General features: G+C 51.5%; 1 protein-coding gene across 2 annotated transcripts in view; it reads right to left on the reverse strand.

Moving 5' to 3' along the window:
* Nucleotides 1-732: 732 nt before the first annotated feature.
* GRAMD2A (GRAM domain containing 2A) overlaps nucleotides 733-24,398 on the reverse strand; it is a 37,128-nt gene continuing 13,462 nt past the window's right edge. Inside the window, exons 2-12 of one of the 2 annotated variants that reach the window (XM_003818559.4) lie at nucleotides 10,773-10,865; nucleotides 9,865-9,922; nucleotides 9,417-9,492; nucleotides 8,661-8,764; nucleotides 7,919-8,017; nucleotides 7,557-7,628; nucleotides 6,264-6,320; nucleotides 4,530-4,674; nucleotides 4,183-4,393; nucleotides 3,190-3,294; nucleotides 733-2,929 (exon numbers count right to left, since the gene is read on the reverse strand). In XM_003818559.4, the coding sequence (XP_003818607.1) occupies nucleotides 2,926-2,929; nucleotides 3,190-3,294; nucleotides 4,183-4,393; nucleotides 4,530-4,674; nucleotides 6,264-6,320; nucleotides 7,557-7,628; nucleotides 7,919-8,017; nucleotides 8,661-8,764; nucleotides 9,417-9,492; nucleotides 9,865-9,922; nucleotides 10,773-10,865 (1,024 nt within the window). In that variant the 3' untranslated portion in view covers nucleotides 733-2,925. The remainder of the gene's footprint in view (nucleotides 2,930-3,189; nucleotides 3,295-4,182; nucleotides 4,394-4,529; nucleotides 4,675-6,263; nucleotides 6,321-7,556; nucleotides 7,629-7,918; nucleotides 8,018-8,660; nucleotides 8,765-9,416; nucleotides 9,493-9,864; nucleotides 9,923-10,772; nucleotides 10,866-24,398) is intronic. The other variant, XM_008971881.5, reaches the window with a different exon arrangement.

A 24,398-nucleotide genomic window follows, 5' to 3' on the forward strand; every position in this document is an offset into this window, starting at 1 on the left:
TCCTCTCATGACTGACTTCTCATCCTTTAAGCACCAGCTTGTCACTTTGGAGAACTTTCTTAACCATGTCATCTAAAGCCATCTCCCTCTTTACCACTGTTTATCACACTTCATCATGTCACTGTTTCTTCTTGAAAATCACTATCTGCAATTATCTTGTTTGTTTACATATTTACTTGGAATCTACCTGTACATGGAATGTCAGTTAAGTTCCATGGACACAGATATGTTTGCCATGTTCATGGCTCCAGTGCCCAGCTTAGTACCTGGCATGTAGTCTTGGCTCAATAATATTTATTGAATGAATGAATCACTACTAGAGGGGGCATCACAGGGAGAAAGAAGGAAGGTGATATGGCCCAAATTGGAATTTTACCTCCTTACGTAGGCTCTGGGTCATAGAAAAGGCCACACGAGCTTTCTGGCTCTGAACTCCGTATGTTAATTCCTGGATCAGAGGCATAGTCCTGTTTGAGCCAGGGACATTGCTTTGGAGTTGCTCAGAGAAAATGGGTAAGTATTCCCGGTGTCCACCCAACAGAGGCAGAGGGCTGTGGGGGTTTGCTGTGGCCACCCTCACTCTTCCCCATATGCCAAGTCCTTTGAGATTTGCAGAGTACTTGGGATTATAGGAATGACTTGGGCTCCATCAGTCTCCTGGGGGCTGAGTATGTCAGTAAGAGTACCTGTAGTGAGTAGTCAGAGGATAAAAATGAACTTTCTATACCATAATACACCAGAAAAATCAAGTTTTTTATTTTAAAATATTTTCAAAGGCTAAGGCCATAGCAAAACAACCCAAGGGTGGTTGAATCAAACTCAGGGAATTAGAGGAGCATCAGCCAATGCAAGCAGGTCTATATAAAATACACATCATTTATAAATGCACACAGCAGAAAGCACAGTGGCCCCAGAGGACCAGGCAGGGGGACAACAGGGAGAAACAGAGCACCATCTGGAGGGACAGGCACACCCGCAACACTCAAAGCCCTGGGCCCCAAGTGCACCTCCAAAGTCACCTACGCTGCAGCATGGCTCTTGCCCTTTCTGAGCCTGGGTATAGCTGAAGACCAAGTTCGCCAGCATCTTGGCACATCCACCTATAACTGGCACCTCTCATGGCCTCTGACAACCAAGCAAGGCTCAGAGAATGGATTTTTATCTGTCTTTCAGCAAGGACCAGGGAGAAGTGCTGAAGCAAGAAGGGTTATTTTCCTAAAAAAAAGACGGATGAAAGGGTGAAAGGGGCTGGTTCCAAAAAAAAAAAAAGGATGACCATTCATGGAACAGTGAGTTTCACCTGAGACATACAGATTTGGTGCAAGCAACACAAAAGGCCAGGCTCTAAATTTCATCCTAAAAACTGGGATGGGGAGAGCATGAAGAGACCACTTACCGGTAGTCCCTCCAATTCTCATTTGGGTTTGTCATAAACAGGACAGACAGTCGTCTGCTCCACAATAAATAATTTCCACCTGGATTTCATTCCCTGATTAATCTCTCAGTGTCTGAAGAGGGGAAAACAGTGGCTGCTTCTGACACCGCCCACCCCATCACCAGCAACTTTCCCTGATACTTCTGGCCTCCTCACTAAGGCCCTTCCAGAACCTCCAAAGCCACTATCTTAGCAGATGGGAGTCCCAGGGCGATGAGGCCAGAGTTGTGGGACACAGAGAAGAAGAGAAGGCCTTGATAGAGGAAGAGGAATATCCAAGGCAAAGCCACCACCACGTCCAACCTCCTCATCCTCTACCTTTCCTGTCCCCAGAGGTATGAGATAGACCCCTGGCCTGGTTCCTGCACTGTGCTAGGCCCACAGTGGACACTTCCACCTTAATGGAGAATAGGCCCCATGGAGTGGAGGTCCCTCCTCCATGGCCTGCAACCCAATGACTATGGGGGTGACACAAGTGACCTCTGCCCTGTGATGGCTCAACACCATCACACGCACCTGTCCAGACAAGCCCCCCTCAACGGGCTGCTGTTGGCCATGCCTGAGATGCGGGCAGGCAGGCAGGGAGTGGACAGCAAGACCTCAGATCCAAGCCTCCACCCTTCCCTTCCCTATTTCCAGGGCTTGGGACACCTTAGAAATGTTTGAACACACAAGGGCAAAACCCAGTACCAGGTCTGTGACCACAGTGATCAAAGGCCCTGCTCCACCTGTCTCACCGGAAAGTGACAGCTGAGGACACAGAATTCGGGTACCTCTGTTCTTCACAGCCACTGCCACCATCTCTGCCGTGGGCAGCATCTCCCCATAATGCAGCCAGCCACCTCATGAGGGGCCGGCACAGAGCCCTGGCCCAGAGCATGGAAATTCATCTCTGGCTGGAATCCTGGCCATGAGCCCTCCCCTCTGCATTCACAGATTCTCAGCAGGCCCCTGCCCAAGCCTGACAGGTGCCTGGCTGCCCGCAGAGAAGCCCTGTGGGAACACAGAGTGTTGGGAGGGAGCAGAGCCCACATGGGTGGTTTGTGTTCTGACCTCTGACCCCACCATAGGAGTGAGCTGTGTGGCAGAGCCACATTCCAAATGCGAAAGCATGGCCTCTGTCCCTTGAGGTGGCCTCCAGTGTTCTGCCTGTGTGCCAGAACTGTTTCCAAGGACCCAGTTTGTTTGTTTGTTTGTTTTCTCTAAGTGTTTGCTGAAGCTTTGTGTACAGAATTCCTCAGTTGGTTCCAAAAAATCTGGCTTTTTGCTTGAGTCCAAAAATTGTAGAAGCCAGTTACTTTGTAAACACGTACTTCAGATCTCTCATAGAGGGAAGAGAAGAGCTGCGGGGAGGAGGAGGGATCTGGAATATTTTCCTTCATAGGCAGTCTTAGCACAGCAGCAGCATAAACCACAGGGATCATTGGTGGAGACTTAGCACCCAGAACATTCTTCTTGGAGAAGGAATGGGGACAAAGGCCAAGTGGCTGTTACCTGCACACAGGAAAGATGTCCACATCAGGAAAAGGGCCCAGAATGCAGACGGACGTGGGCAGAAGGGCCAGTGATAACTTTACTTCCCTCAAGAGTGGGCCAGGGTGGGACTGGTGTACCCTGCATGCTGCCCAACCTTGCTTAGGGTCAGAAGCCAGCTCAAAACAGGACCAAGTCCAGCCAGCCAGCCTGGCCTGAGGTTCTTGGCTCCTGTCCTCAACCCTCAATATCAAAGGCATTAGAAAGAGAAAAGGCCTCACCTGTGCCCAGGGACTGGGCCGTCCCAACTCAAGGAGCATAACTGCTGCTCTAGCCGAGAAATACGGAACGCCAGGTAGGATGAGGACATGACCAGGAAGCAGATCCTGAAGAAAGGGGCAATACGGAGTTAAATATTTCTTCCACAGAAAGAGCATTTCTGGAAGTTCACCGGAAATAGTGGGGACCAAGCTACCCCTGCAGTTGGAAGAATTAAAGAGCCCTTTGTCCTGCAGCCAGTTCAGGCCTCAGCATCTTTCTTCCCAGACACCATGTAGGGGTCTTCAGACTTCTCCCCATGGAAGTGTCCTTACAGCCCAGCTAGAGCTCTGGGCCCTTCAGCTGAGCTCTGGGGGGAGCTCTGGCCAGACAGCCAGATCAGTCCTCCTACCCTCCCTCTCACCAGCCATGGTGGTCCTTCCTGTGCCTCCTCTGGGAGGTCATGATGATGACCCCCTAGGCGGTGGGCCCATTCCCCCAGCAGGTGCTGATGTTGATGGTCAAAACCCGGCCAGCCAAGCCAGAGGAGGCTGATGAGCTAAGGTGAGGGAAAGCAGGGGCTGGCTGTTCATGTCACTTCCCACGATGCTCCCTGCTCTACTGGTCCTTAGACAGAGGTAGAGACAAGTCAGGGGTTCCAGAAGCTGCCCTAGTGGTGGGCAGTGGCGAGGCCAAGCTTTTCCTCTCTCTCTCCAATTTTCCTGGCCCTCCTTCTCCCAAATCCTTTTCCTCTTCTCAACATCTCCATATCCTGCCCCTCTCCACCAAATAGTCTTAACCCTAAATTACAGGGTTTCAAGAATAAAAACTGGAGATCCTTTCTCTTGCTACAGAAGGGCGTGCCACATGGCCTTCAGATACCACCCAAGAGCTTGAATTTGACTCAGAAACTTCCCCCTGGTTCTGAATAGTGAATTCCCCACACTCCAAGGCCCTTGTTCCAAGCACCTAGACATGCAGGTGGGTCTGTCCCCCTCCCCAGTATAGTCACTTACAGCACAAAGAAGACCTTGAGGAGCCGGTAATCCCAGAGCCTCAGCTCCCCAGTGCTCCTGGGCTCCTCCTCCAGCTCATCCTCCTCATAAACAGCATTCTTTGCAGTGGGAGAGCAGTTCGGCATCTTCTTAGGGCAGGCAGGACCCCAGCCTGGCATGGGCCATGCCCACCTCCCACCATTTTCTGAAGCTACTTGGGCTCTTGACTTTTCTTTATGGATTGGGAGAAAAAAAAAATCAGCTCTCAGAAGCCCTGCTGGCTGTGGTGAGCCCTTTTTATGGAACTGGGAAGACAGAAAGTCTGGCCTTTGCAAGTAGTTGCCATGGACAAGCCCTCCCGAACTTACCAGACATTGGAGGCTTCCTGGAGGGGAAGAAACTGTCTGTGGAGTCCACGGATGATGGAGGGACACAAGGGATGTTGTCTGGGAGAGACAGGGACCTGGAGGAAGGGCATACCTTTCTCCACTTCATCTCAGGGATGAGGACTTCCTGCAGTAAGACAGGAGAAGCTATCTTACCTTGTGATCTCACTTGCCCTAAGGAGCCCACACCAGGTTTATCAGAGTTTTCTCCAGATATTACCAAATATAGATGCCTAGCCAGGGATGGAAGCAGGTACAAGCGAGGAGGGCAGTTGCTATAGCAACCATATGCCTCTCCTCTCTGCTCCCTTGCTGTGACTAGCTATTCTGCCAGCAAACGATGTCTTTGAACACTGCTAGTGTAGAACCACAGTGGGATCTTAGATGTGAGCCAACCCAGATACATGCTCAGATCTGAGGCCAAGAAAGCTCGGCACAACATGTCTTAGGTAGGATAAGTTCCGGCTCCTATCCCAAGCCCTAACCTTGGCAGGGAGGACTTAGGGTCCCCATCCACAAAAATGGGAACTTCACCTTCTATCCGGCACATGGTATTATGCATATCACATGCTTGGCTAAACACTAATAGTTACTAAAGGAGCCTTCAAACACCCCAGGGTCATTTCTACGCCATCCCTGCCCTAGAAACTCAGTTCTGCCTACCCAGGGCCCCAGCTGCCAAAGGAAACTTCTGGAACTTTGGCAAATCTAAAATAAGTCTGTCTGGGTTCTTCAGGGATAGTCTTTGGAGTTCTTCCCTAGGGACATCTTTTATTTTTTATTTTTTTGACAGGGTCTCCCTCTGTTGCCCAGGCTGGAATACAGTGTTGTGATCTTGGCTCACTGCAGCCTTAACCTCCCAGGCTCAAGTGATCCTCCCATCTCAGCCTCCTGCGTAGCTGGGACTACAGTTACGTGCCAACATGCCCTGCTAATTTTTGTATTTTTATTGAGACAGGGTCTCACTATGTTGCCCAGGCCAATCTCGAACTCCTGGGCTCAAGCCATTCTCCTGCTTTGGCCTCCCAAAGTGCTGGGATTACAGGCGTGAGCCACCACACTCGGCTCCCAGGGTCATCTTTATCCCCTTGAAGGCCCTCTTGACTCAGCTGAAGAAAAGAGGATGGGCCACTGGTCCTGCATCTGTACAGGTGTGCAGCCCAACCTGGCCAGTGTTTTGGTGCTTGGACTTCTGTTCTACTCAGAAAGTCAGCCTATCGGCTGGGCACGGTGGCTCACGCCTATAATCCCAGCACTTTGGGAGGCGGAGGCCAGTGGATCACTTGAGGCCATGAGTTCGAGATCAGCTTGGCCAATGTGGTGAAACCCCATCTCTACTAAAAATACAAAAATTAGCTGAGTGTGATGGCAAGTGCCTGTAATCCCAGCTACTTGGGAGGGTGAGGCAGGAGAATCACTTGAACCCAGCAGGTGGAAGTTGCAGTGAGATGAGATGGTGCCACTGCACTGCAGCATGGGCAACATAGCAAGACTCTGTCATCCAAAAAAGAAAGAAAAGAAAGCCTATCTGCTGAGGCCCTGGTGGCTCTGCATTATGGTGTGGCAGGTTTAGGAGATGCCCTGGCATAGCATGGCCACTGACTCTTGAGCCTGGTGCCCCAGTTCTGCATTGTGGGCCCCCCTAGGAGGCCCAGAAGCCTCAGAGCTCCAGGCACTGTCAGTCCAGCAGTCTTTGCTCCCAGCTTCAGCTCTCACCAGAGACTCAGGTTCCCCTGAAAATTCTCTTACACTCAGACTCTTCTTGCTGGAAGGCTGAGGAGGAAAGGGAACAGCAGTCACTTGTCCATCTGGAACAGGCAAGGTCAGGCAGGGGGAAGCATCAGCCCTCTCCAAGAGAGCTTTACCTCCAAATAAGCCACTTTGTGTCAGGTGAAGCCCAGCTCCCAGAGTCTATAGGGGGCCCCCTATTTAATGCTGGAGCAGAGAGGCAAACCCCAGGAAACTTACTCTCCCACCTGCTGCCCCACCCTTCCCCTCTTCCTCACCATAGGCAGAGAGAGTCATAGGGCATGTTGGGAAGCAGCTACGCGCTCCTATCTGTGCATTAAGGAAGCACAAGTGAGGGCCTGGACATAGAGACGGTCCCTGACCTACGATGGTTCCACTTAGGATTTTTCAACTTTATGATGGTGCAAAAGTGATAGGCTTTCTGTAGAAACTGTACTTCAAGTACCTATACAGCCATTCCAGTTTTTGGTTTTTGTTTTTGGTTTTTTGTTTTGTTTTGTTTTGTTTTTTTTGAGATGGAGTCTTGCTCTTGTCACCCAGGCTGGAGGGCAATGGTGCAATCTTGGCTCACTACAACCTCCTCCTCCCGGGTTCAAGTGATTCTCCTGCCTCATCCTCCCAAGTAGCTGGGATTACAGGTGCCTGCCTCCACACCCAGCTAATTTTTGTATTTTTAGTAAAGACAGGGTTTCACTACGTTGGCCAGGCTGGTCTCGAACTCTTGACCTCAGGCGATCCACCTGCCTCGGCCTCCCAAAGTGCTGGGACCATACAGCCATTCTGTTTTTCACATTCAGTACAGGATTCAATAAGTTATATAAGATGTTCCACACTTTATTATAAAACAGGCTTTGCCTGAGATGATTTTGCCCAGCTCTAGGCTAATGAAAGCATTCTGAGATGTTTAAGGGAGGTGAGGCTAAGCTACGATGTTCCGTAGGTGATGTGTACCTCTATTAAACACATTTTTGACTTACGATATTTTCAACTTTTGATGGGTTCATGGGACATAAGCCCATGAACAAGGAGCATCTGTATATGGGGACACACAGGGGCCCACTGGCCTCAAAGACATGCTTGCAAGCATAGACACACAATCCAAGTACTGTCTCTTGTACATTGAGCCTGAGCCTTTAACTCCCCTCTCCCTGCCCTGTTCCCTGTGCTGGAGAGATGGGCGACCTCCCCCAACACCCTTGTGCAAGACCTGCATCCAGGCCTGAGCGACTTCCCTGGCCTTCCTGCTCCCAAGCTCCATACCTGTAGGTGGGTGCAGACTCTCCTCAGCAGGTCATATACACTGTCCCGGGAGAGCAGTGACACAAAGATATACTGGGACATGGAAAGAAAACAGACAGGGGTAGGGTGAGATGAGACTCCTTGCTGTGCCAGTCAGCCCCCTTGTGGATTGGGCACAGGCCCACAGGGGTATCAGGCCGTGAGAGCCAACAGAAGCTCTGCCTAGGAACTTCTCTTCCAGCTTGTTGTACGGCCTGAAATACGTACTGGAGAGCTGCAGGGTGGGGTGAAATAAAGACCTGGGAATGTGCCCGAGTCAGACTGTAGGCTGTCAGGGCTGGGAGCGGGAGACTGACAAGGGAGCATGGGCCCAGTGCACTGACCTTCTGGCTGGTGTTGGTGGTGATGGCCAGTCCATTGGGAAGGAGCCGTGCCATCTTGTGTTTTTTGATCATTTGCACAGACACCACAGGAATGACCACCTGAGAGGGAGAGGGATGCTTCTCTCAGGACTAACCCCCAAGGATGTGGTCCCTTTGCTCCCTGCCTAGGGACCCAGCTGTGAGCCCAGCATGGCCACCATGGAGAAGCCTGGCCCCATGTGGGGAAGTCTCTGAACCTTCTACCTTTTCATCCAGGCTCCCCTTCCAGTTGTCCCTGCCACCCTGCCCCAGCCTTGGCAGGATGTGTCACTCTTGGCTGTCACATAGGTATGATCCCTGTTTTCCAGGAGGCCAAGGATGGTGGCTCTGGTAAATCTCATACTCTAGTAATGGAGCTCCCTAGGCTACTTCTTGGCCACAGCTAGGGCTCCGCCTAAATGTGATATCCCACTCTGATTCTCAAAGCATTTCTGAAATACCCAGAGGCAGAATGATTTGGCTGTGAACTGTTCAGGCCAGCTCAGGCCAGATGTGGGGTCCAGATTGGGCCCCTGTTTTTGAAGGGGCAGGACTACTTTCCTGGACACTGGATGGGATGCCTTGAAGCTGCACATCCAACCAGCAAGGGGCTTCACCCGGGGCCCAGCACGCAGAGAGATAGGCATGACTTTGAGGCATGCCCGTGGGGCAGGAGGCTGGCTCCCCTCACAGGGTCATGGCAGCCCTCACCACTCATTACTACCTTGACATCCTTGCCAAAGAGGCTGGCATGGAAGCAGAGCCAGTTGGGGGAGATGTAGAGCCGGCCCTGGAGGAGGAGGTCCCTCTGGAGGGCACAGGAACACACTAGGATGTCACAGGAGAGAAAATGGCCATAAGCAAGGTCAGCCCAGGAAGCCCCAGGACCTGGGTCCTCACGCTCTGGAGTCCAGAGTCCAGCCTCAGGACCTGTCTTCCTCAGACTCCCCCTTCCCCACCGCAGGCCCCAAACCCCAAACAGTCCATTCCCCAGCATCGAAGCGTCCTTCTCCTGACTGCTCCTCCACTCCACCAGCCTGCTGGATGTTTCTTCCTTCTCCACCCTTGCTCCAGAGGGTCCAGGCAAGTTCCTGCCCTGATCTCCAAGCCTGCATTCTCACAACCTCAGGCAGAAACCCTGACCTTTCCCTGCTCTGCTCTGCCCCAAGGGCCTTGATTGTGCAAATGCCCCCACCTGCTCAGTGAGAGGCCAGAGCAGGTAAGAAGTCACCAGTAAGAGCAGGACACAAGATTCCAAAGCCCTGACGTTTCCCCAAGAAAACCTTCAAAAATGCAATGCTATGTCCAAACCAGCCCAGTCTTCTCACCAGCCCAGTCTTCTCACATTCTAGGGGAGTGGTCCACATCTAAAGGACAGCCAGTTCCCATTTCTAAGTCGTGCTTTGGAGGCTCCAGAGCAGAGGCCCCTGGCCCCAGGCACTCTGGATGCCTAACCAGCTATACCAGGGAGACAGCTCACCTTTGAGAACCACTTCCTCCAAGGGAACATCCTTAAACAGCTTGTGGTATTGCTGGTTGTATTTATTCAGTGTTATCTGCAAACACACAGGCTGCGTCTGAGAAGCCCTGGGAGATGAGACCGCCAAAGGGGCCCTGCTCCAGCCAACAGGAAATGCCACAGCCCCCCGGCCCATGCTGGGGACTTAGCATGAGGCAGCTAGTAAGCAGCCAGTGAGTATGGAGGGCTGTGTGCCAAGCACAGCTTGTCTCCTGGTGCTGCTAGGTCCTGACAGGCAGCTTGTACTAGCAGAGGGGGACACACTACTCCCACCCAGGAAGGGATACACACTCAGGTCTCCTGATTTCCTGATGACAGGCCTGGTGGCCAAGGAGCCAAAAGTCACTGAATTCTGGCAGCCCAGGACCCCTTCCTGGGTGAATAGTGAGAAGTCAGCCTCCAGACTTACCCCTTCTCGGCCACACTTCTTTATCTCTTCACCCTTCAAGCCTTCTGGCCAGTGCAGACTGCAAAGGAGACATTCCATTTCGGGAACAAGGAACCCCAGTCCTGCCCATGCGTCCTCAGTGCCAATTCTGCCCTGGCCTTGAGCCAGAAGCTTGAGGCAGAGATCAGAGACTAGGACCCTTCTCTAGGGGACACAGCAAAATGACAAGTACAGCGAGCACACAGCTAAACTATACAGCTCATCCCTGGGGGAGGGCACTGCGGGAGGTAGGGAGGGGTCGCCAAGGGCCCACCTTCCCCAATGCGGGTGAGCAGCATCTCCTGGAGGTGCGCCTGGTCTCCCAGAGATGCTGAGGAGCTTCCCACCTGGGTGTCAAAGACCCTGTCCCATTTCTCTGGCCAAGGGGTAAGCAGGGGAGCAGGCAGTGCTGGAATAGGGACAGTTTGGGGTGTGGGTGAGGTGAAGGTGTCAGACTCACAGCGCCGGGGCCTGGCCACAGGCCATGATGCCAGCAGGACTGCCCTCCCTGCCACCTCCTTCCTGTGGCCTGAGCTCTGCTGCGGGGAGCTTGGCACAGACTCACCTGACCTGGCTGAGGCTACCACACTGGGAGAGGGGGATGGCACTGAGAAAAAAAGGTAAACCTTTGCCTTGGCCAGGTTGGCCCAGAGCACAGGTGAGCAGGGAGGAGGCCGGAAACCTGAGAAGCATGGACTCTGCTAGGTCCCAGTGCACTGGGACAGTCCTGAGGGGCGGAAGGAAGAAGCCTGGGGCAGCCTGTGCCTGACCTCACAGACCTGCAAAGGGGCCCCGGCTCTGCCTTGAGGTCCTCTTACAAACAGGTCACTTCCTGGGGGCTTCCCACCCTCTAGTCTGTGTGTATCTCTGACTGGGAAAGGGATCCTCACCTGTAGTCCAGGGGCTCCTCAACTCTGTCTGGTTTCTCTTTGCAGGACACAGGACTGTTCAGAGAAGCTGTCTTTCCGTGCATTTGTTGGTTGCTAGGGAAAAACAGGCCCATATCAGGAAGGGGACTTCATGAGGACACCTTTCCCTAACAGCCCCACCATGCCCATGGCCGCTGCCTCTGTCCCCCACCCAAGACTGGCCCTGATATTGAGGGTGACACTGAAAATGTCACAGTTCAGAGGCAGCAGCGCAGGCAGAGGTTCTGGGATGGCTGACGGAGTAGGCGGGTCTCACACAGCGTCTTTCCCGAAAGCCATAAGTTCTGCTTATGCCTAGGCTGGGAGGAAAATCAACCTGTCTACCTCATCTCCAGTGCCAGGCAGCTCGTAGGCCAGGCTGGGTGAGGCCTCTAGCCCCACCTTTGAGGAGGCACACTGAGAGGGAGGACCCTGAGACTCGCTTATGCCGAGAACAAAAGTGTCCAAAGTACCCGCGCAGCATGACTGTAAACCATCAGGTTCCGGGAAAGTAGGCTGAGCACAGGAGGCCTTATCAAAGCTCAGGAGCTGATGCGCTGAAGGTGTGGGAGGTGGACGCCCATCAGCCTACAGGTGAGTGTGGCCAGGAGGGGAGGAGCCGTCTTATACCAGGAAGTGGCCTCAGCCACCTCGGACAGTCAGGCCAGCTTGATGATGAGAGCCAAACCATCTCAAAAATGTCCCTGAGGGAGAGCGTAGGAGGGAACAGATCCTCTCTCCCTGGGCAGGTCGGGCTCTCCAATGGCCTTTGAGTTCCTGCCTCCACTAATCGCTCCAAAGAATCATTACCCTGTTCCTGCTCCTCCAGGCTACACATCAATAAAGCCTGAGCCGTCAAACCAGCCCCAACCAAGTGGGCCCAGGGGCTGACCAAGAAAGAGATGGTGGCCAAGAAGCAGGGCCATGCTGGGGCAGTGTGGTGGTCAGGAACAGGTAACAAGGTCGCGTGCAGTGGTCCTGCTGCGGATTAGGAGCTGGAGCCTGGAACCTACAAATCTCAATGCTCAGTCACCCTCCGCTCTGTGACTGAGGCCAGCCAAAGTTCTCTTCGTCAAGAACAGAGTTTTCGCCTCAGCCCAAGATCTGCCAGGACCCTCAGAGATTGATTCAGCCTCACCCGCTCCCACCATACCATTGTACAGATTACGAAACTGAGACCTGCCAAGGGACAGGCTGTGTCCGGTCCTACAGTGAACAGCCAGTGACCTCACCCACAAAATCAGCCCAGCCATGGCCATGTGGCCTGGTTACCTCTGTCCTCAACCTTAGAGAGGATTTTGCCACACATATCAACATACACCTACAACAGTCTTGTGAAGTGACAGATTTTGCTAGAGATTTGACTCTCAAAGTTGATTTCTGGATATATTTGGTTCTATCATGTCACATTTCACAGAGGTTTTTTTTTCCCCCTTGATTTTTAAAGATTATAGAAAATATGAAAAATATATATAAGATCAAAATCACCTAAAGATTCCCCAAAAATCACCCAAAGAAAAAATGTATGATAAACATATAACCTATGTAAATGGTTATATAATCTATAATTTGTATACCCTACTTCTGTGGCTTAACCTGATTTCATGAGAAATTTCCCATGTCACTCACTGTCCATTCCTAGGATAGATTCTCAGAAGTGAAATTAGTGGATTGAGAATGAACAGATGCTGTTCCAGTTAACCCAGCCATCAGCACGATATGAAGGTGCCTGTTTCCCCATATTCATGCCCTTCTCTGGATATTGTCTCTCGCTCACCTTTGCAAATCTGATAGGTGAAAATACGTTGTCTTCATTTGTATTTCTGCTTACTGGTAGGTTGAACAGTTTTTTCCAAATAATTATTAACCACCGGAATTTCATTGTCTTATAGACAATTCACAGGTGAAATTCTTTCTTCATTTGTATTGAAGTTCTTTCTTCATTTGTATAAATTTTTTCTGGCTTTTTTATTTTTTATTTTTGAGATGGAGTCTCTCTCTGTCGCCCAGGCTGGAGTCCAGTGGCGTGATCTTGGCTCACTGAAACCTCCGCCTCCTGGGTTCCAGCAATTCTCCTGCCTCAGCCTCCCAAGTAGCTGGGACTACAGGCGTGTGTCACTGTGCCTAATTTTTGTATTTTTTAGTAGAGACGGGGTTTCACCATATTGGCCAAGCTAGTCTCGAACTCCTGACCTTATAATCCCCCTGCCTTGGCCTCCCAGAGTGCTGGGATTACAGGCATGAGCCACCACGCCCGGCTTTTTTTTTTTTTTTTTTTTTTTGAGACAGGGTTTCACTCTGTCGCCCAGGCTACAGTACAGTGGCGCAATCTTGGTTCACTGCAGCCTCAACCTCCCGAGCTCATGTGATCCTCCCACCTCAGCTTCCCAAGTAGCTGGGACTACAGGAATGCGCCACCATGCCAGGCTAAGGTTTTCATTTTTTTTGTAGACAGCAGGGGTCTCACTGTGTTGTCCAGGCTGGTCCTAAACTCCTGAGCTCAATCGTCCCACCTCAGCTTCCCAAAGTGCTGGGATTACAGGTGTGAGCCACCATGCCTAGCCTTTTTTTTTTTTTTTTTTTGGAGACAGAGTCTTGCTCTGTCACCCAAGCTGGAGTGCAGTGGTGTGATCTCAGCTCACTGCAACCTCTGCCTCCCAGGTTCAAGTGATTCTCATGCCTCAGCCTCCCGAGTAGCTGGGATTACAGGTACCTGCCATCACAGCTGGCTAATTTATTTATATATATATAAATTTTTTAGTAGAGATGGGGTTTCATCATGTTGACCAGTCTGGTCTTGAACTCCTGATCTCAGGTGATTCACCTGCCTTGGCCTCTCCAAAGTGCTGGGATTACAGGTGTGAGCCACCATGCCTGGCCTGTAAATTCTTTATTGAGAACGTTAATCCTTAGTTTATCATTTTTGTGATGTTTTCCCCAGTTTGTCGTTTCTCTTTTGTCTGTGGTATTTCTGCTGTGCCTGTGTGTAATTACTGCATGGGAGATTCCATCTATTTCTTCCATGTATGTTTCTCACTTGGTCTCAGTCCTCTCACAGGACAGGCCTGGGGGGAGTAGCATATGCAAGTCAGACCACTGAGCCATTACAGCATGAGCCTGGCAGTGAATCCATGGGGCCGCCAGGGAAAAATTCTGTGGGCTCAGCTCTGAAGAACCTGCATCCCAGACTGAAGGATGGATGAGGGATAGAACGGGATGACAATGGGAAGGAGCTTGGACAGTGCTTTCAGAGGCAGGGAGCCTGTTGCTTGAGAATGTGACTCAAATTGTCAGGACTGCAGGAGCTAAGAGGATGCACAGATCCCTGGGAACTGAAATACAGTGGGGTTCCTAGAGAAAAGGAAGCTGAGCCTTAGAAACTGGGTATAATTATAATCTTGCATGGATTATCTAATCTTGCATAGATAACCATGTCTTTGCATGGATTCTAAACCAAACACATCCTTAGGTTCAAATGTGACTGTCTCAGGGAGAGAAGCCTTCCCTCAGCCCTCCCCCAGCCTAGGTGAGTAGTCCCTGCTTCAGATACTCACTCACAGCACCCTGATCGGAAGTCTCTGCTCAGCATCTGTCACACTGTGTCTGTGTGCCATGACTGTGCATCTCCGGGGGCTCACAGACTCTGCCTGGTCCTTCACTGAATCCCCTGAGTCCAGTGCTGAGCATGCAGCAGGCGCTCACGACAACTCCGGGGAGGAGCTTTCCTGCCTTCAGACCAGGCTCAGCCACCAAACCCGGCCAACTTTCAAGTCTCTTTAAATTAAAAGCCAACTCCTGGCCAGGTGTAGTGGCTTATGCCTGTAAGCCCAGCACTTTGGGAGGCTGAGGCAGGTGGATCACCCGAGGTCAGGAGTTCAAGACCAGCCTGGCCAACATGGTGAAACCCCATCTCTACTAAAAATATATAAATTAGCTGGGCATGGTGGCGGGCACCTGTAATCCCAGCTACTCAAGGGGCTGAGGCAGCAAAATCGCTTGAACCCGGGAGGTGGAGGTTTCAGTGAGCCGAGATCACACCATTGCACTCCAGTCCAGCCTGGGCGACAAGAGTGAAATTCTGTCTTAAAAAAAAAAAAAAAAAAAGCCAACTCCTTTACACATGATCAAGAGGATGGTTGCAAGCCATTCCTTTCTGTTTGCCCACTGAAGCCAGTTCCTCCTGTCTCTCTGCTGATAATGCTCTTGGCTCAGAGACCCTGCCTATGGCCAAAATGAGTAAACCTGCCGCGCTCTCAAAACGATCTTCAGTTCACTTTCCACTCAATAGTGGTGTCTTCTCCCCTGTAGTGTTTATTTTGACGAATGAAAATAAAGAAATGGGAGTAGTGCCAACTGAAGAAGTACAGGGCAGACTGGTCACTGAGCACTCACCAGCAGAACCAGTCAGGCAGGGGACACCCAGTGACCAGCTGGGCCCCAACCCAGAGGGCCAAGAAGGAGGCTTCAAGAGCACAGGACTCAGCCTGGTCCCCCACCCTGCAGGCAGCCGCTGTAGACTCTACTCACAGACTTTTTCTCGCGCTAGGTGTTCATGCCCTGTGGGTTGTGAACCACATCTCCTCCCGCTCTGTCCCATCCAGTCCCGTCCCATCCCCATGCCCCAGCTGTGGAATTCATGTCAGGAGTCCTGGAAGCCATAAAAAACTACCTAATTTCTGTCAGGAGAGGTATGGAGCAGGGGAGTGTCAGTGTTTTGACATTAAAGGAGGTACAAAAGATTGGAAATCCTCCGATGAGGCCCTTCCCCTGGCTGAGCATGGTCTGAAGGCAGGAAGGCCCCTCCCTAGAGGGCACAGGAGGTGTCTGCCTGCTCTCCAGCCCCATGCAGCAAAAAATACTCCCTGAGCTTTTCACATCATGAGGCAGGTAGGGAGCTCCCCAGCCTGAGAAGCTGCCAGAGGGCAGGGATGGCACCAGCACAGGGAGATGTCAAGAATGGGGAGACAGGGCAGGAGAGGAGGGGGCAGTGAGTGGGAGCCCAGATACACAGGAGTCTAGGGGCCTCGTGGTGCACCTGACACAGGCACTCTGCTCTGCACACCTCCCCCAGGCTCCAAATACCCACACCAGGCAGTCACTCCCAAGTCTACCTCTGTAACCTTGACATCCACACCCTCCCGAGCTTCACACCCTGCCATCCAGACGTGTCCATGCATGTAATCTCAGTAGCGGCCCCCCAAACCCGCTTCCTCCTTGGCATCCAATGTCTGTGAAAGGCTCTTATCTCCCCACAGTTACCCAGGCCAGAATACTCCACTCATTCTTCTCCTCACCTCCACAGCCAATCAAGCCCTCAGGTCCCCCCCGAGATAACCCATAAAACCATCTCTTTTCTCATTCCCACTACACCATGCAAGCCCAGGCCACAATCCTTTTCCCAGATGCTGGCAACAGCTCCCTGACCAAAACTGCCTCCGGCTGTGTGGGTACACACTGCCTCTCTCCCACATGCACACTGCCCAGAGGGCCAGCTGGGGCCCGGGTCTGATCCTGCCACTCTCCTGCTGATGCTCCTTCTTCACTTCCCGTCACTTCTTCAGCTGGCCTCCCAGACCTTCCTGCTTTCCAGCCTCATCGCCCGTCATTCCCTCCCCTGCAGTACAGCCCAGCACCTTCACTTCTATGCCACAGCAGCCCTTCACACCTGCGTGCTTTGCCTGCATACCTGCTTACCCTTCTCATGCTTATCTACCTGGGGAGTTCCGGTCATCTTTCAAGCCCCAGGTGAAACGTCACCACCTCTGTGAAGCCTTCCTCAGTTTCCCCCAGCAGAGGGGCTCATCCCTCTTCTGTGGTCCACTGTCGCTTCTTGCAGGCTGCTGCCCCAGCACTTACCACACCAGAGTGTGCTTGTCTGTTTACACATCTGTGTCCCCCAGTTGACTCTGAGCTCCAGCAAGGGCGTGTCCCGTACATCTCTGTATCCCCAGCATACAGCCAGCACCCAGTGTTTGCTGAATGAATGAAGGAGAGACAGGGAAAAAGAGATAACACCCCAAAAGGGAGAAGGAGAGGAAAAAGCAAGGCAGTAAGAGTGAGGGGGTGCAGAGAATGACACACCCAGAAGGAAAGGAGGGGACAGGCTGGACAGGAGCTGATGGGGTCCCCCACAGCAGGGCCCTTTCCTCCAGGAGCTCTGGTTCGGTACCTCAAGGCACTCAGCCCAGGGTGGCTGACTGATCAAAGAGGAACTCAGGTGGGAGGTAGGAGGCCCAAGCAAAGAATAAAGGGTCTGGGCAGGATGGGGTATTTGGGTGAAAGCACAGGCTGGGCCCCTCCTGTCTCCAGTGGGCTGCAGGCCCCTGGGCGGGCCATGCCCTGGCAACACTCCCCCAGCCTTCCCAGCCCTTCCTAACCACAGGGCAAACCTCCCTCCAGTACTCATCCAAGCCTCTGGCAGTGGCCAAGCCTGTGGCTGATGCTGAAGCACAAATCTCAGCCGGGCCTGCGTGGTCACAGGCAGGGCCTTCCCCACAGCTGGGGTGGGGTGGTCTCCTTGGGCATCTCCTCCTCCAAGGAGGTGACCGCACTCTCCCAAGCTGACTTCTTGTGGACCCTGTGGGTCCTGCCAACTCTTCTCAAGGCCAGGCCAAAGACAGCTCCACCCTTTTGTGCAGCCAGCCAGGACGCTCAGCCCCAGCGAGCTCCAAGCAGAGACCTGAAAACACCACTGTTCTCTTCCAAACAAAAACACATCATGGCAACAGGCCCCGACAGTACAAACCCAGAAACCAGGGAAATAGCCATCCAAGGACAGGAAGCTTCGTGGACATCTGTCCTGGATAAAACTTCGCAAACTGGGGCTCAATAGGCTGGACCTGGGACTCTTCCCCCCAGTGGCTGCTCCAGATCCCCCGACAAGGTCTCTTCACTCCACCCGCACTTCTCACTCAGCTCACCTCCTACTTCAGGGGGAAAGGACACTCTCCTTTTAACTCTAAAGTGTAGCCGCTGGGTGCACATTAGAATCACCTGCGGTGCTTTTTTTTTTTTTTTTTTTTTTTAAGAGATGGAGTCTTGCTCTGTTGCCCAGGCTGGAACACAGTGGTGCAATCATAGCTCACCACAGCCTCAACTTCCTGGGGCTCAAGTGATCCTCCTGCCTAAGCCTCCCAAAGTAGGTGAAACTACAGGTGTATGCCACCATGCCCAGCTATTTTTTTAAAATTTTTTTTATAGAGATAAGGTCTTGCTCTGTTGCCCAGGCTGGTCCTGGCCTCAAGCAATTCTCCCACCTCGGCTTTCTAAAGTGCTCGGATTACAGGCATGAGCCACTGTGCTCAGCCTGCAGTCCTTTAAAAAAAAAAAAAAAAAATGATGCCTGAGCTCTGTCTCAAACCAGTTAAATCAGAATATCTGGGAATAGCATTTAAATAACTATAGATTTCTTAAATTGTTGTTGAAGTATTATTTACATATAGAAAAGCACATGTTAAGTAAATGTACAATTCAATGCATTTCACAAACGAGTACACACCTGGGAACCAGGCCCCCAGAACTACCCGCTGCTTCCTCTAGTTTCACTGGCCACACCCTCCTGGCCATGGATAGCCATCATCCCGACTTCCAGCACCACAGAGTGCTTTTGCTGCTTTTGGGACTTTAAATGAACAGAATCATACCATACATACTCGTGTATGTGTCTGCTTTTACTCAGCAATGCGTTTGAAATATGGATAGACCACAATTTATTTATTCGTTTTACTACTGATGGACATTTAGGCAGTTTCCAGTTTTTGCCTCTTATGAAAGTGCTATGAAAATTCTAGTACCAGTCTTGTGCACGCAAGTATTCACTTCCGTGGGTAAACACTTAGGATTAGAAGCGCTAGGTCATAAGGCAGATGTATGTTCAGCTTCTTTTTTTCTTTTTGAGACAGAGTCTCACTCTTTCACCCAGGTTGGAGGGCAGTGGCATAATCTCAGCTCACTGCAGCCTCGACCTCCCAGGTTCAAGAGATTCTCATGTCTCAGCCCCCTGAGTAGCTGGGATTACAGGCATGTGCCAACACGCCCAGCTAATTGTTGTATTTTTAGCAGAGACGGGGTTTCACCATGTTGGCCAGGCTGGTCTCGAACTCCTCACTTCAAGTGATCCACCCACCTCGGCCTCCCAAAGTGCTGGGATTATAGGCGTGAGCAACCGCAACTGGCCGGCTTTAGCTTTTAAAGGCTCCCAGGTGATTGTAAACCCCCAGCCAACTAAGAAACCATGGGAAGAATCCTGCCCCCACCCCTCCTTACTTTGTGGCTTCTCTCCAAGGCCAATCCGCCTGCCTGGGCTCTGAAACTGGGGTCCTGACCCTCCTGAGCCTTCTTCACCCTGGCCCTCTTGAGTTTCAGGAACTTCCTTGGCAAGGCAGGGAACCCCACTGTCAGTAAGATTTCCTTCATCTGTTTAAGGCCTGGGGGCCCATTTCCTAGGTTGTACCACAGAAGTCTCAAGACCAGCTTTTCCAGGTGGCAGAGGCCGGCTCTGAACCACACTGTGTCCTTCCCGAGAGACTCCCTATGTGCTCTCAGGGCCACAGTCCTCACACACAGTCAGAAACTGGGTGACAAGACCTTTCCTGATGGCAAACTAGGATTCTGTGGAGAGAGGCAGGCTTATTATCATCAATGTGCTGAAACTTGAAGATAAAAGGTAATTTCCTTCTTTTGCAAAAATAATGTCATTATTGCTGTCTTGCACTTTCTTTTTTTTTTTTTTTTTGAGATGGAGTCTCGCTCCGTCGCCCAGGCTGGAGTGCAGTGGCACAATCTCGGCTCACTGCCAGCTCTGCCTCTGGGTTCGTGCCGTTCTCCTGCCTCAGCCTCCGGAGTAGCTGGGACTACAGGCACCCGCCACCACGCCCGGCTAATTTTTTGTATTTTTAGTAGAGATGGGGTTTCACCGTGTTAGCCAGGATGGTCTTGATCTCCTGACCTTGTGATCCGCCCGCCTCGGCCTCCCAAAGTGCTGGGATTACAGGTGTGAGCCACCGGGCCCGGCTGTCTTGCACTTTCATAGAAGCTGTACCTCCCTTTTTATTTTCTCAGATGACATTCCATATCTAGGACAACTGCTTTGTCCTTTCCACTGACTGGAGGAGGGGAGAAAAATCCAATAATCGAGTCTCATACTGAGTGTAAGGGGGTGAGGCTTAGTGAGTTGGGGTCCCACTCAGCTCCCCTGGCAGCGGGCTCCAGAGGGGTGGGAACTCAACCTCATCACAATCCCTTCTTCTAGGAAGGGTTCTGAGAACACCCAGGCCGGGAACGGGCTTGCTCTCCCATCACTGCCTGTAGCAGCTTTGAGATGAAGGGGGGATGTGGAGGGCCAGAGGCCTATCTTCCCAAGACCTACCAAGTGACCCTGGCCACAGCCAGCGGAACCATGGTGTGCTCCAGGCCCAGGAAAAGCCATCACAAGCTGACCAGCAGCCTCTTTAGAGTGAAAAGATGAGCCTGCCTGTCAGATTCCCTTCCTAAGGAATCCTAACTGGGAAATCCAAGATGTGGAGGTATGCAGCCAGGAGGGAACAGGCGAGAGAGAGCCGGGCAGGTGCGAGCTGCAGCTACACTAGAGCAGAACCTCTGGGTGCCCCCGGAGACTGGCTCTAGAGCGAGGGAAGAGGGGGCAGGAGGCAGAGAGAAGCAGGGGGCCATGGGCCAGGCCTCCAGTCTAGGAGAGCACGAACTGGCTCCCCTAAGATGCCCATTAACTCCTGCATTTGTGTCTCCACAAAATGGCAAACAGAGAAAAAAATTATCCCCTCTGTGACCTGCAGATCGTCAGGGCTACTGTGAGGATCTGCAAGAGGTCTTGACTCAGTCTGGGGTGGGGCTGGGGACACCCATAACCCTGCCCATTGAGCAGGACGTCCCCGACTAGCGCTGGTGAGCGCTGTGTTAGCCTCTGTCCCATCACATCCTTGAAGGATACCTAGAGGGGCATCTACCCACGGCAAGTGAAGACGGGGGTACCACTGGGCCTCAAAGGCACCCAGAAAGCTCCATACATGTCCTCCATGCCTGAATCTTTCCACTGGGACTACAGTCCAAGGAACCAGCCGCGGCAAGGCCCTCTCTACACCTGGGCCACACCCAGTGACTGCCTCCCACCACCATGGGCTCGGAGGCACGACCCGACTTCAGCTCAGGCCCAGCCTCCCTTTCTTCTCCTCCCTCCACCAGAGGTTAGAGGCCAGCAATTGCTGCCCCCTCCTGCCCAGAGCTCAAAGGCCTGTGCAGTGAGAACAGTCGCCACGGAGACAGACAGGGACAAACAGCTAAAACCGGGAAGCTTTCCTCCTGGGGATATCCAGGATTTCCTACAAAGCATAGGCCAAATCACAGAGCCGGCTCTGCAAAGAGTGCCCTGCCGGCTGCTGGCTTCGTCCCATCATGCCTGCTGCTGGAGCGGCATCTATTTGAGCTGGCACCCCCGGGTCTGCTCATAGACCACTTTTTCTTGGCAGGCCACTTGGGGCTTGGCCATTTCCAGACAAAAAGCTGGTCATTCAGGTCTAAAAACAGACTTGCATTCATTAAGGAACAGAGCGCCCCTGTGCTCTTGGGGGCCGCCCTCCGGCCAGGCCTGCTAAGTGGGGGGGCCCGCAGACAGGCTGAGCCGCTCAGACGCCCCCACTCAGGGCTGCCAGGGGCTGTGGCTACTCTGGGGACAAGTCAGTTCTGTCCATCCATGGATACTGTCCAGACAGCCCACCCCAACCACCCTGGGATACCCACCTCAGAATTACTCTGGCTTTGTGGATCCATCAGGCTCTTCTCAGGACCACAGGCAAGTGTGAAGGGTCTTGGGGTCCTGAAAGAGCCTGGAGTTGGGGACAGGAAGACAGAAATGCAGGCCTGGAACTGCTTCTCGCTGCTGAGGGGCTTTGAGTAAGCCACTCTTCCTTTCTGGGCCTCAGTGACTCCTCTGCAAAGGGGCGAGAAAGTCACAGCCCAGAAGGGACAACAAATGTTGTCTGAGGGAAAAAAGCAGAGGCCACGAACTGTATAAACTGCAGATGGCCACTGGCCCTCTGAGGTCAGATGAACCCTCATCCCAGGAGGGACCTCTATTAGGGCATCCTGACTCAACCATGGAGGGCAAGGAAGACTTTTCTGAAGACGTACAGCATTGGAGCTCATCTCCAAGGGATGCTAGCCAAATGGAGAAGGGGGATTCTGGGCGGACAGGGTCACTGTAGAGGGGTTGCCATATACAAAGGCCCCAAGGCCAGAAGTGTGCAGCATGTGTGAGAAAGCTAAATAGAGCCTTTGAGTCTGGAGGGCAGAGGTGAGCAGCGAAGTGGTAAGCAACAAGGCTGGAGGGGTTGGCAGGGCCAGATCATGCAGGGCCCATGGGCCTCTATAATGGTTTTGGTCATTATCTTAAAAGCAATGGGGAACCAATGTAGAGATTTAAACAGGAAAGTATACTATCAACTTTGTGTGTTAATAATTTGTTTCAAAGTAATCCCATGGAAGTGGGGCAGGGGAGTGGAGGGTGAATATTGGTGAAACAGGAATGACTCGTGTTGTTGGTTATTGTAGCTGGGTGATACATACGTGGGGATCCACTGGACAACTCTCTCGTCCTTTGTTATGTTTACAATTTTCCGTGGAGAGAGATCAGGTGAAAGGCTGTAGCTCAGCAGAGAGATGATGTCTTGGACTGGGTGGCAGTGGTGATGGAGGGCCAGGGATGGATTCGGAATATGTATTTCCAAATATAATAGATCTGACATGGTGATGAATTGGATGAGAGGTAAAAACAAGAAGGTGTCAAGTATGACTCCAGATTTCTGGCTTAAGCGAGTAGGATAGTGGGCTCTTTTGCTGAGACTAAATGAGGTAAAAATGGACTAGAAGAAAAGCCTAGTTGGAAGAAACAGTCACGAGTTCAGCCTTGAACATGTGTGAGAGACATTTAAGTGGAGATGTCAAACTATATATGACTAAGAAGCTCAGAAGAAAGGTTTAGGCAGGAGGGATAAATTTCTGAGTTACTGGCCCATAAGTGAGAAGAGGAGCTAGTAAGACTGTGCCAGGGAAAGTGGGTACACAAGGAACAGAAGCTATCGACAAGAATGCCAAGACTTAGGGGGAAATAAAAGTCTTTTCAACAAATCATGCTGGGACAAACTGAATATCCACATGGAAAAGAATAACATGACCTTTAGCTCACACTGTATACAAAAATTAGCCAAAATTCGGCCAGGCGCAGCGGCTCATGCCTGTAATCCCAACACTTTGGGAGGCCGAGGAGGGTGGATCACTTGAGGTCAGGAGTTTGAGACTAGCCTGGCCAACATGGTGAAACCCTGTCTCTACTAAAAATACAAAAATTAGCTGGGCGTGGTGGTGCATGTCTATAATCCCAGCTACTCAGGAGGCTGAGGCAAGAGAATTGTTTGAGCCCGGGAGGCGGAGGTTGCAGTGAGCCAAGATCACGCCACTGTACTCCAGCCTGGGCGACAGAGTGAGACTGTCTCAAAAAAAAAAAAAAAAAAAAAAAAAATTAGCCAAAATTTGCTAAAACTATGAAACTCTTAAAGAAAACATAGGTGTAAATCTTTATGACCTATCAGGCAATGATCTCTTAGATATGACACCGAAAGCATAAGAAACAGAAGAAAAAAACAGATAAATTGGATCTCATCAAAATTAGAAATGTTTATGCTGTTAATATCATCAAGAAAGTGAAAAGACAATCCACAGAATGGGAGAGAATATTTGCAAATCATCTGATAAGGATTTAGTATCCCAAATATATAGAGAACCCTTATAATCTTGAGGACATTATGTTAAGTGAAATAAGACAGTCACAAAAACACAAACACATATGAATCCACTTAAATTGGGTATCTAGAGTAGTTGAATTCATAGAAACAAAGTAGAATGGTGGTTGCCAGGGCCTGGGGGCAGAGGGGATAATGAGTTGTTCTTTGGGTATAGAGTTTCAGTTTTGCAAGAAGAAAAGTTCTGAAGATTGCACAACAACGTGAATATACTTAACACTACTGAACTGTGCACTCTGTTGCCCAGGTTAGAGTACAGTGGCGCAATCATGGCTCGCTGCAGCCTCAACCTCCCTGGGCTTAGGTGATCCTCCCACCTCAGCCTCCTGAGTAGCTGGCACTACAAGCACATGCCACCATGCCCAGCTAATTTTGGTATTTTATGTAGAGACAGGGTCTCTCTATGTTATCCAGGCTGGTCTCAAACTTCTGGCCTCAAGGGATCCTTCTGCCTCAGCCTCCCAAAGTGTTGGGATTACAGGTGTGAGCCACTGTGCCCAGATGGTAGGGTTTTGTTGTTTTTTTTTTTCTTAACTACAATTTAAAACTGTTCTAAAAGAACTCTTGGCCGGGCGCGGTGGCTCACGCCTGTAATCCCAGCACTTTGGGAGCCGAGGTGGGCAGATCACAAGGTCAGGAGATCGAGACCAGCCTGGCCAATAGGGTGAAATCCCATCTCTACTAAAAATACAAAAATTAGCCAGACATGGCGATATGTGCCTGTCGTCCCAGCTACTCAGGAAGCTGAGGCAGGAGAATGGCGTGAACACGGGAGGTGGAGCTTGCAGTGAGCTGAGAT

Source organism: Pan paniscus, chromosome 16, assembly GCF_029289425.2.
Source record: "Pan paniscus chromosome 16, NHGRI_mPanPan1-v2.0_pri, whole genome shotgun sequence".
NCBI classification, from domain to species: domain Eukaryota; kingdom Metazoa; phylum Chordata; class Mammalia; order Primates; family Hominidae; genus Pan; species Pan paniscus.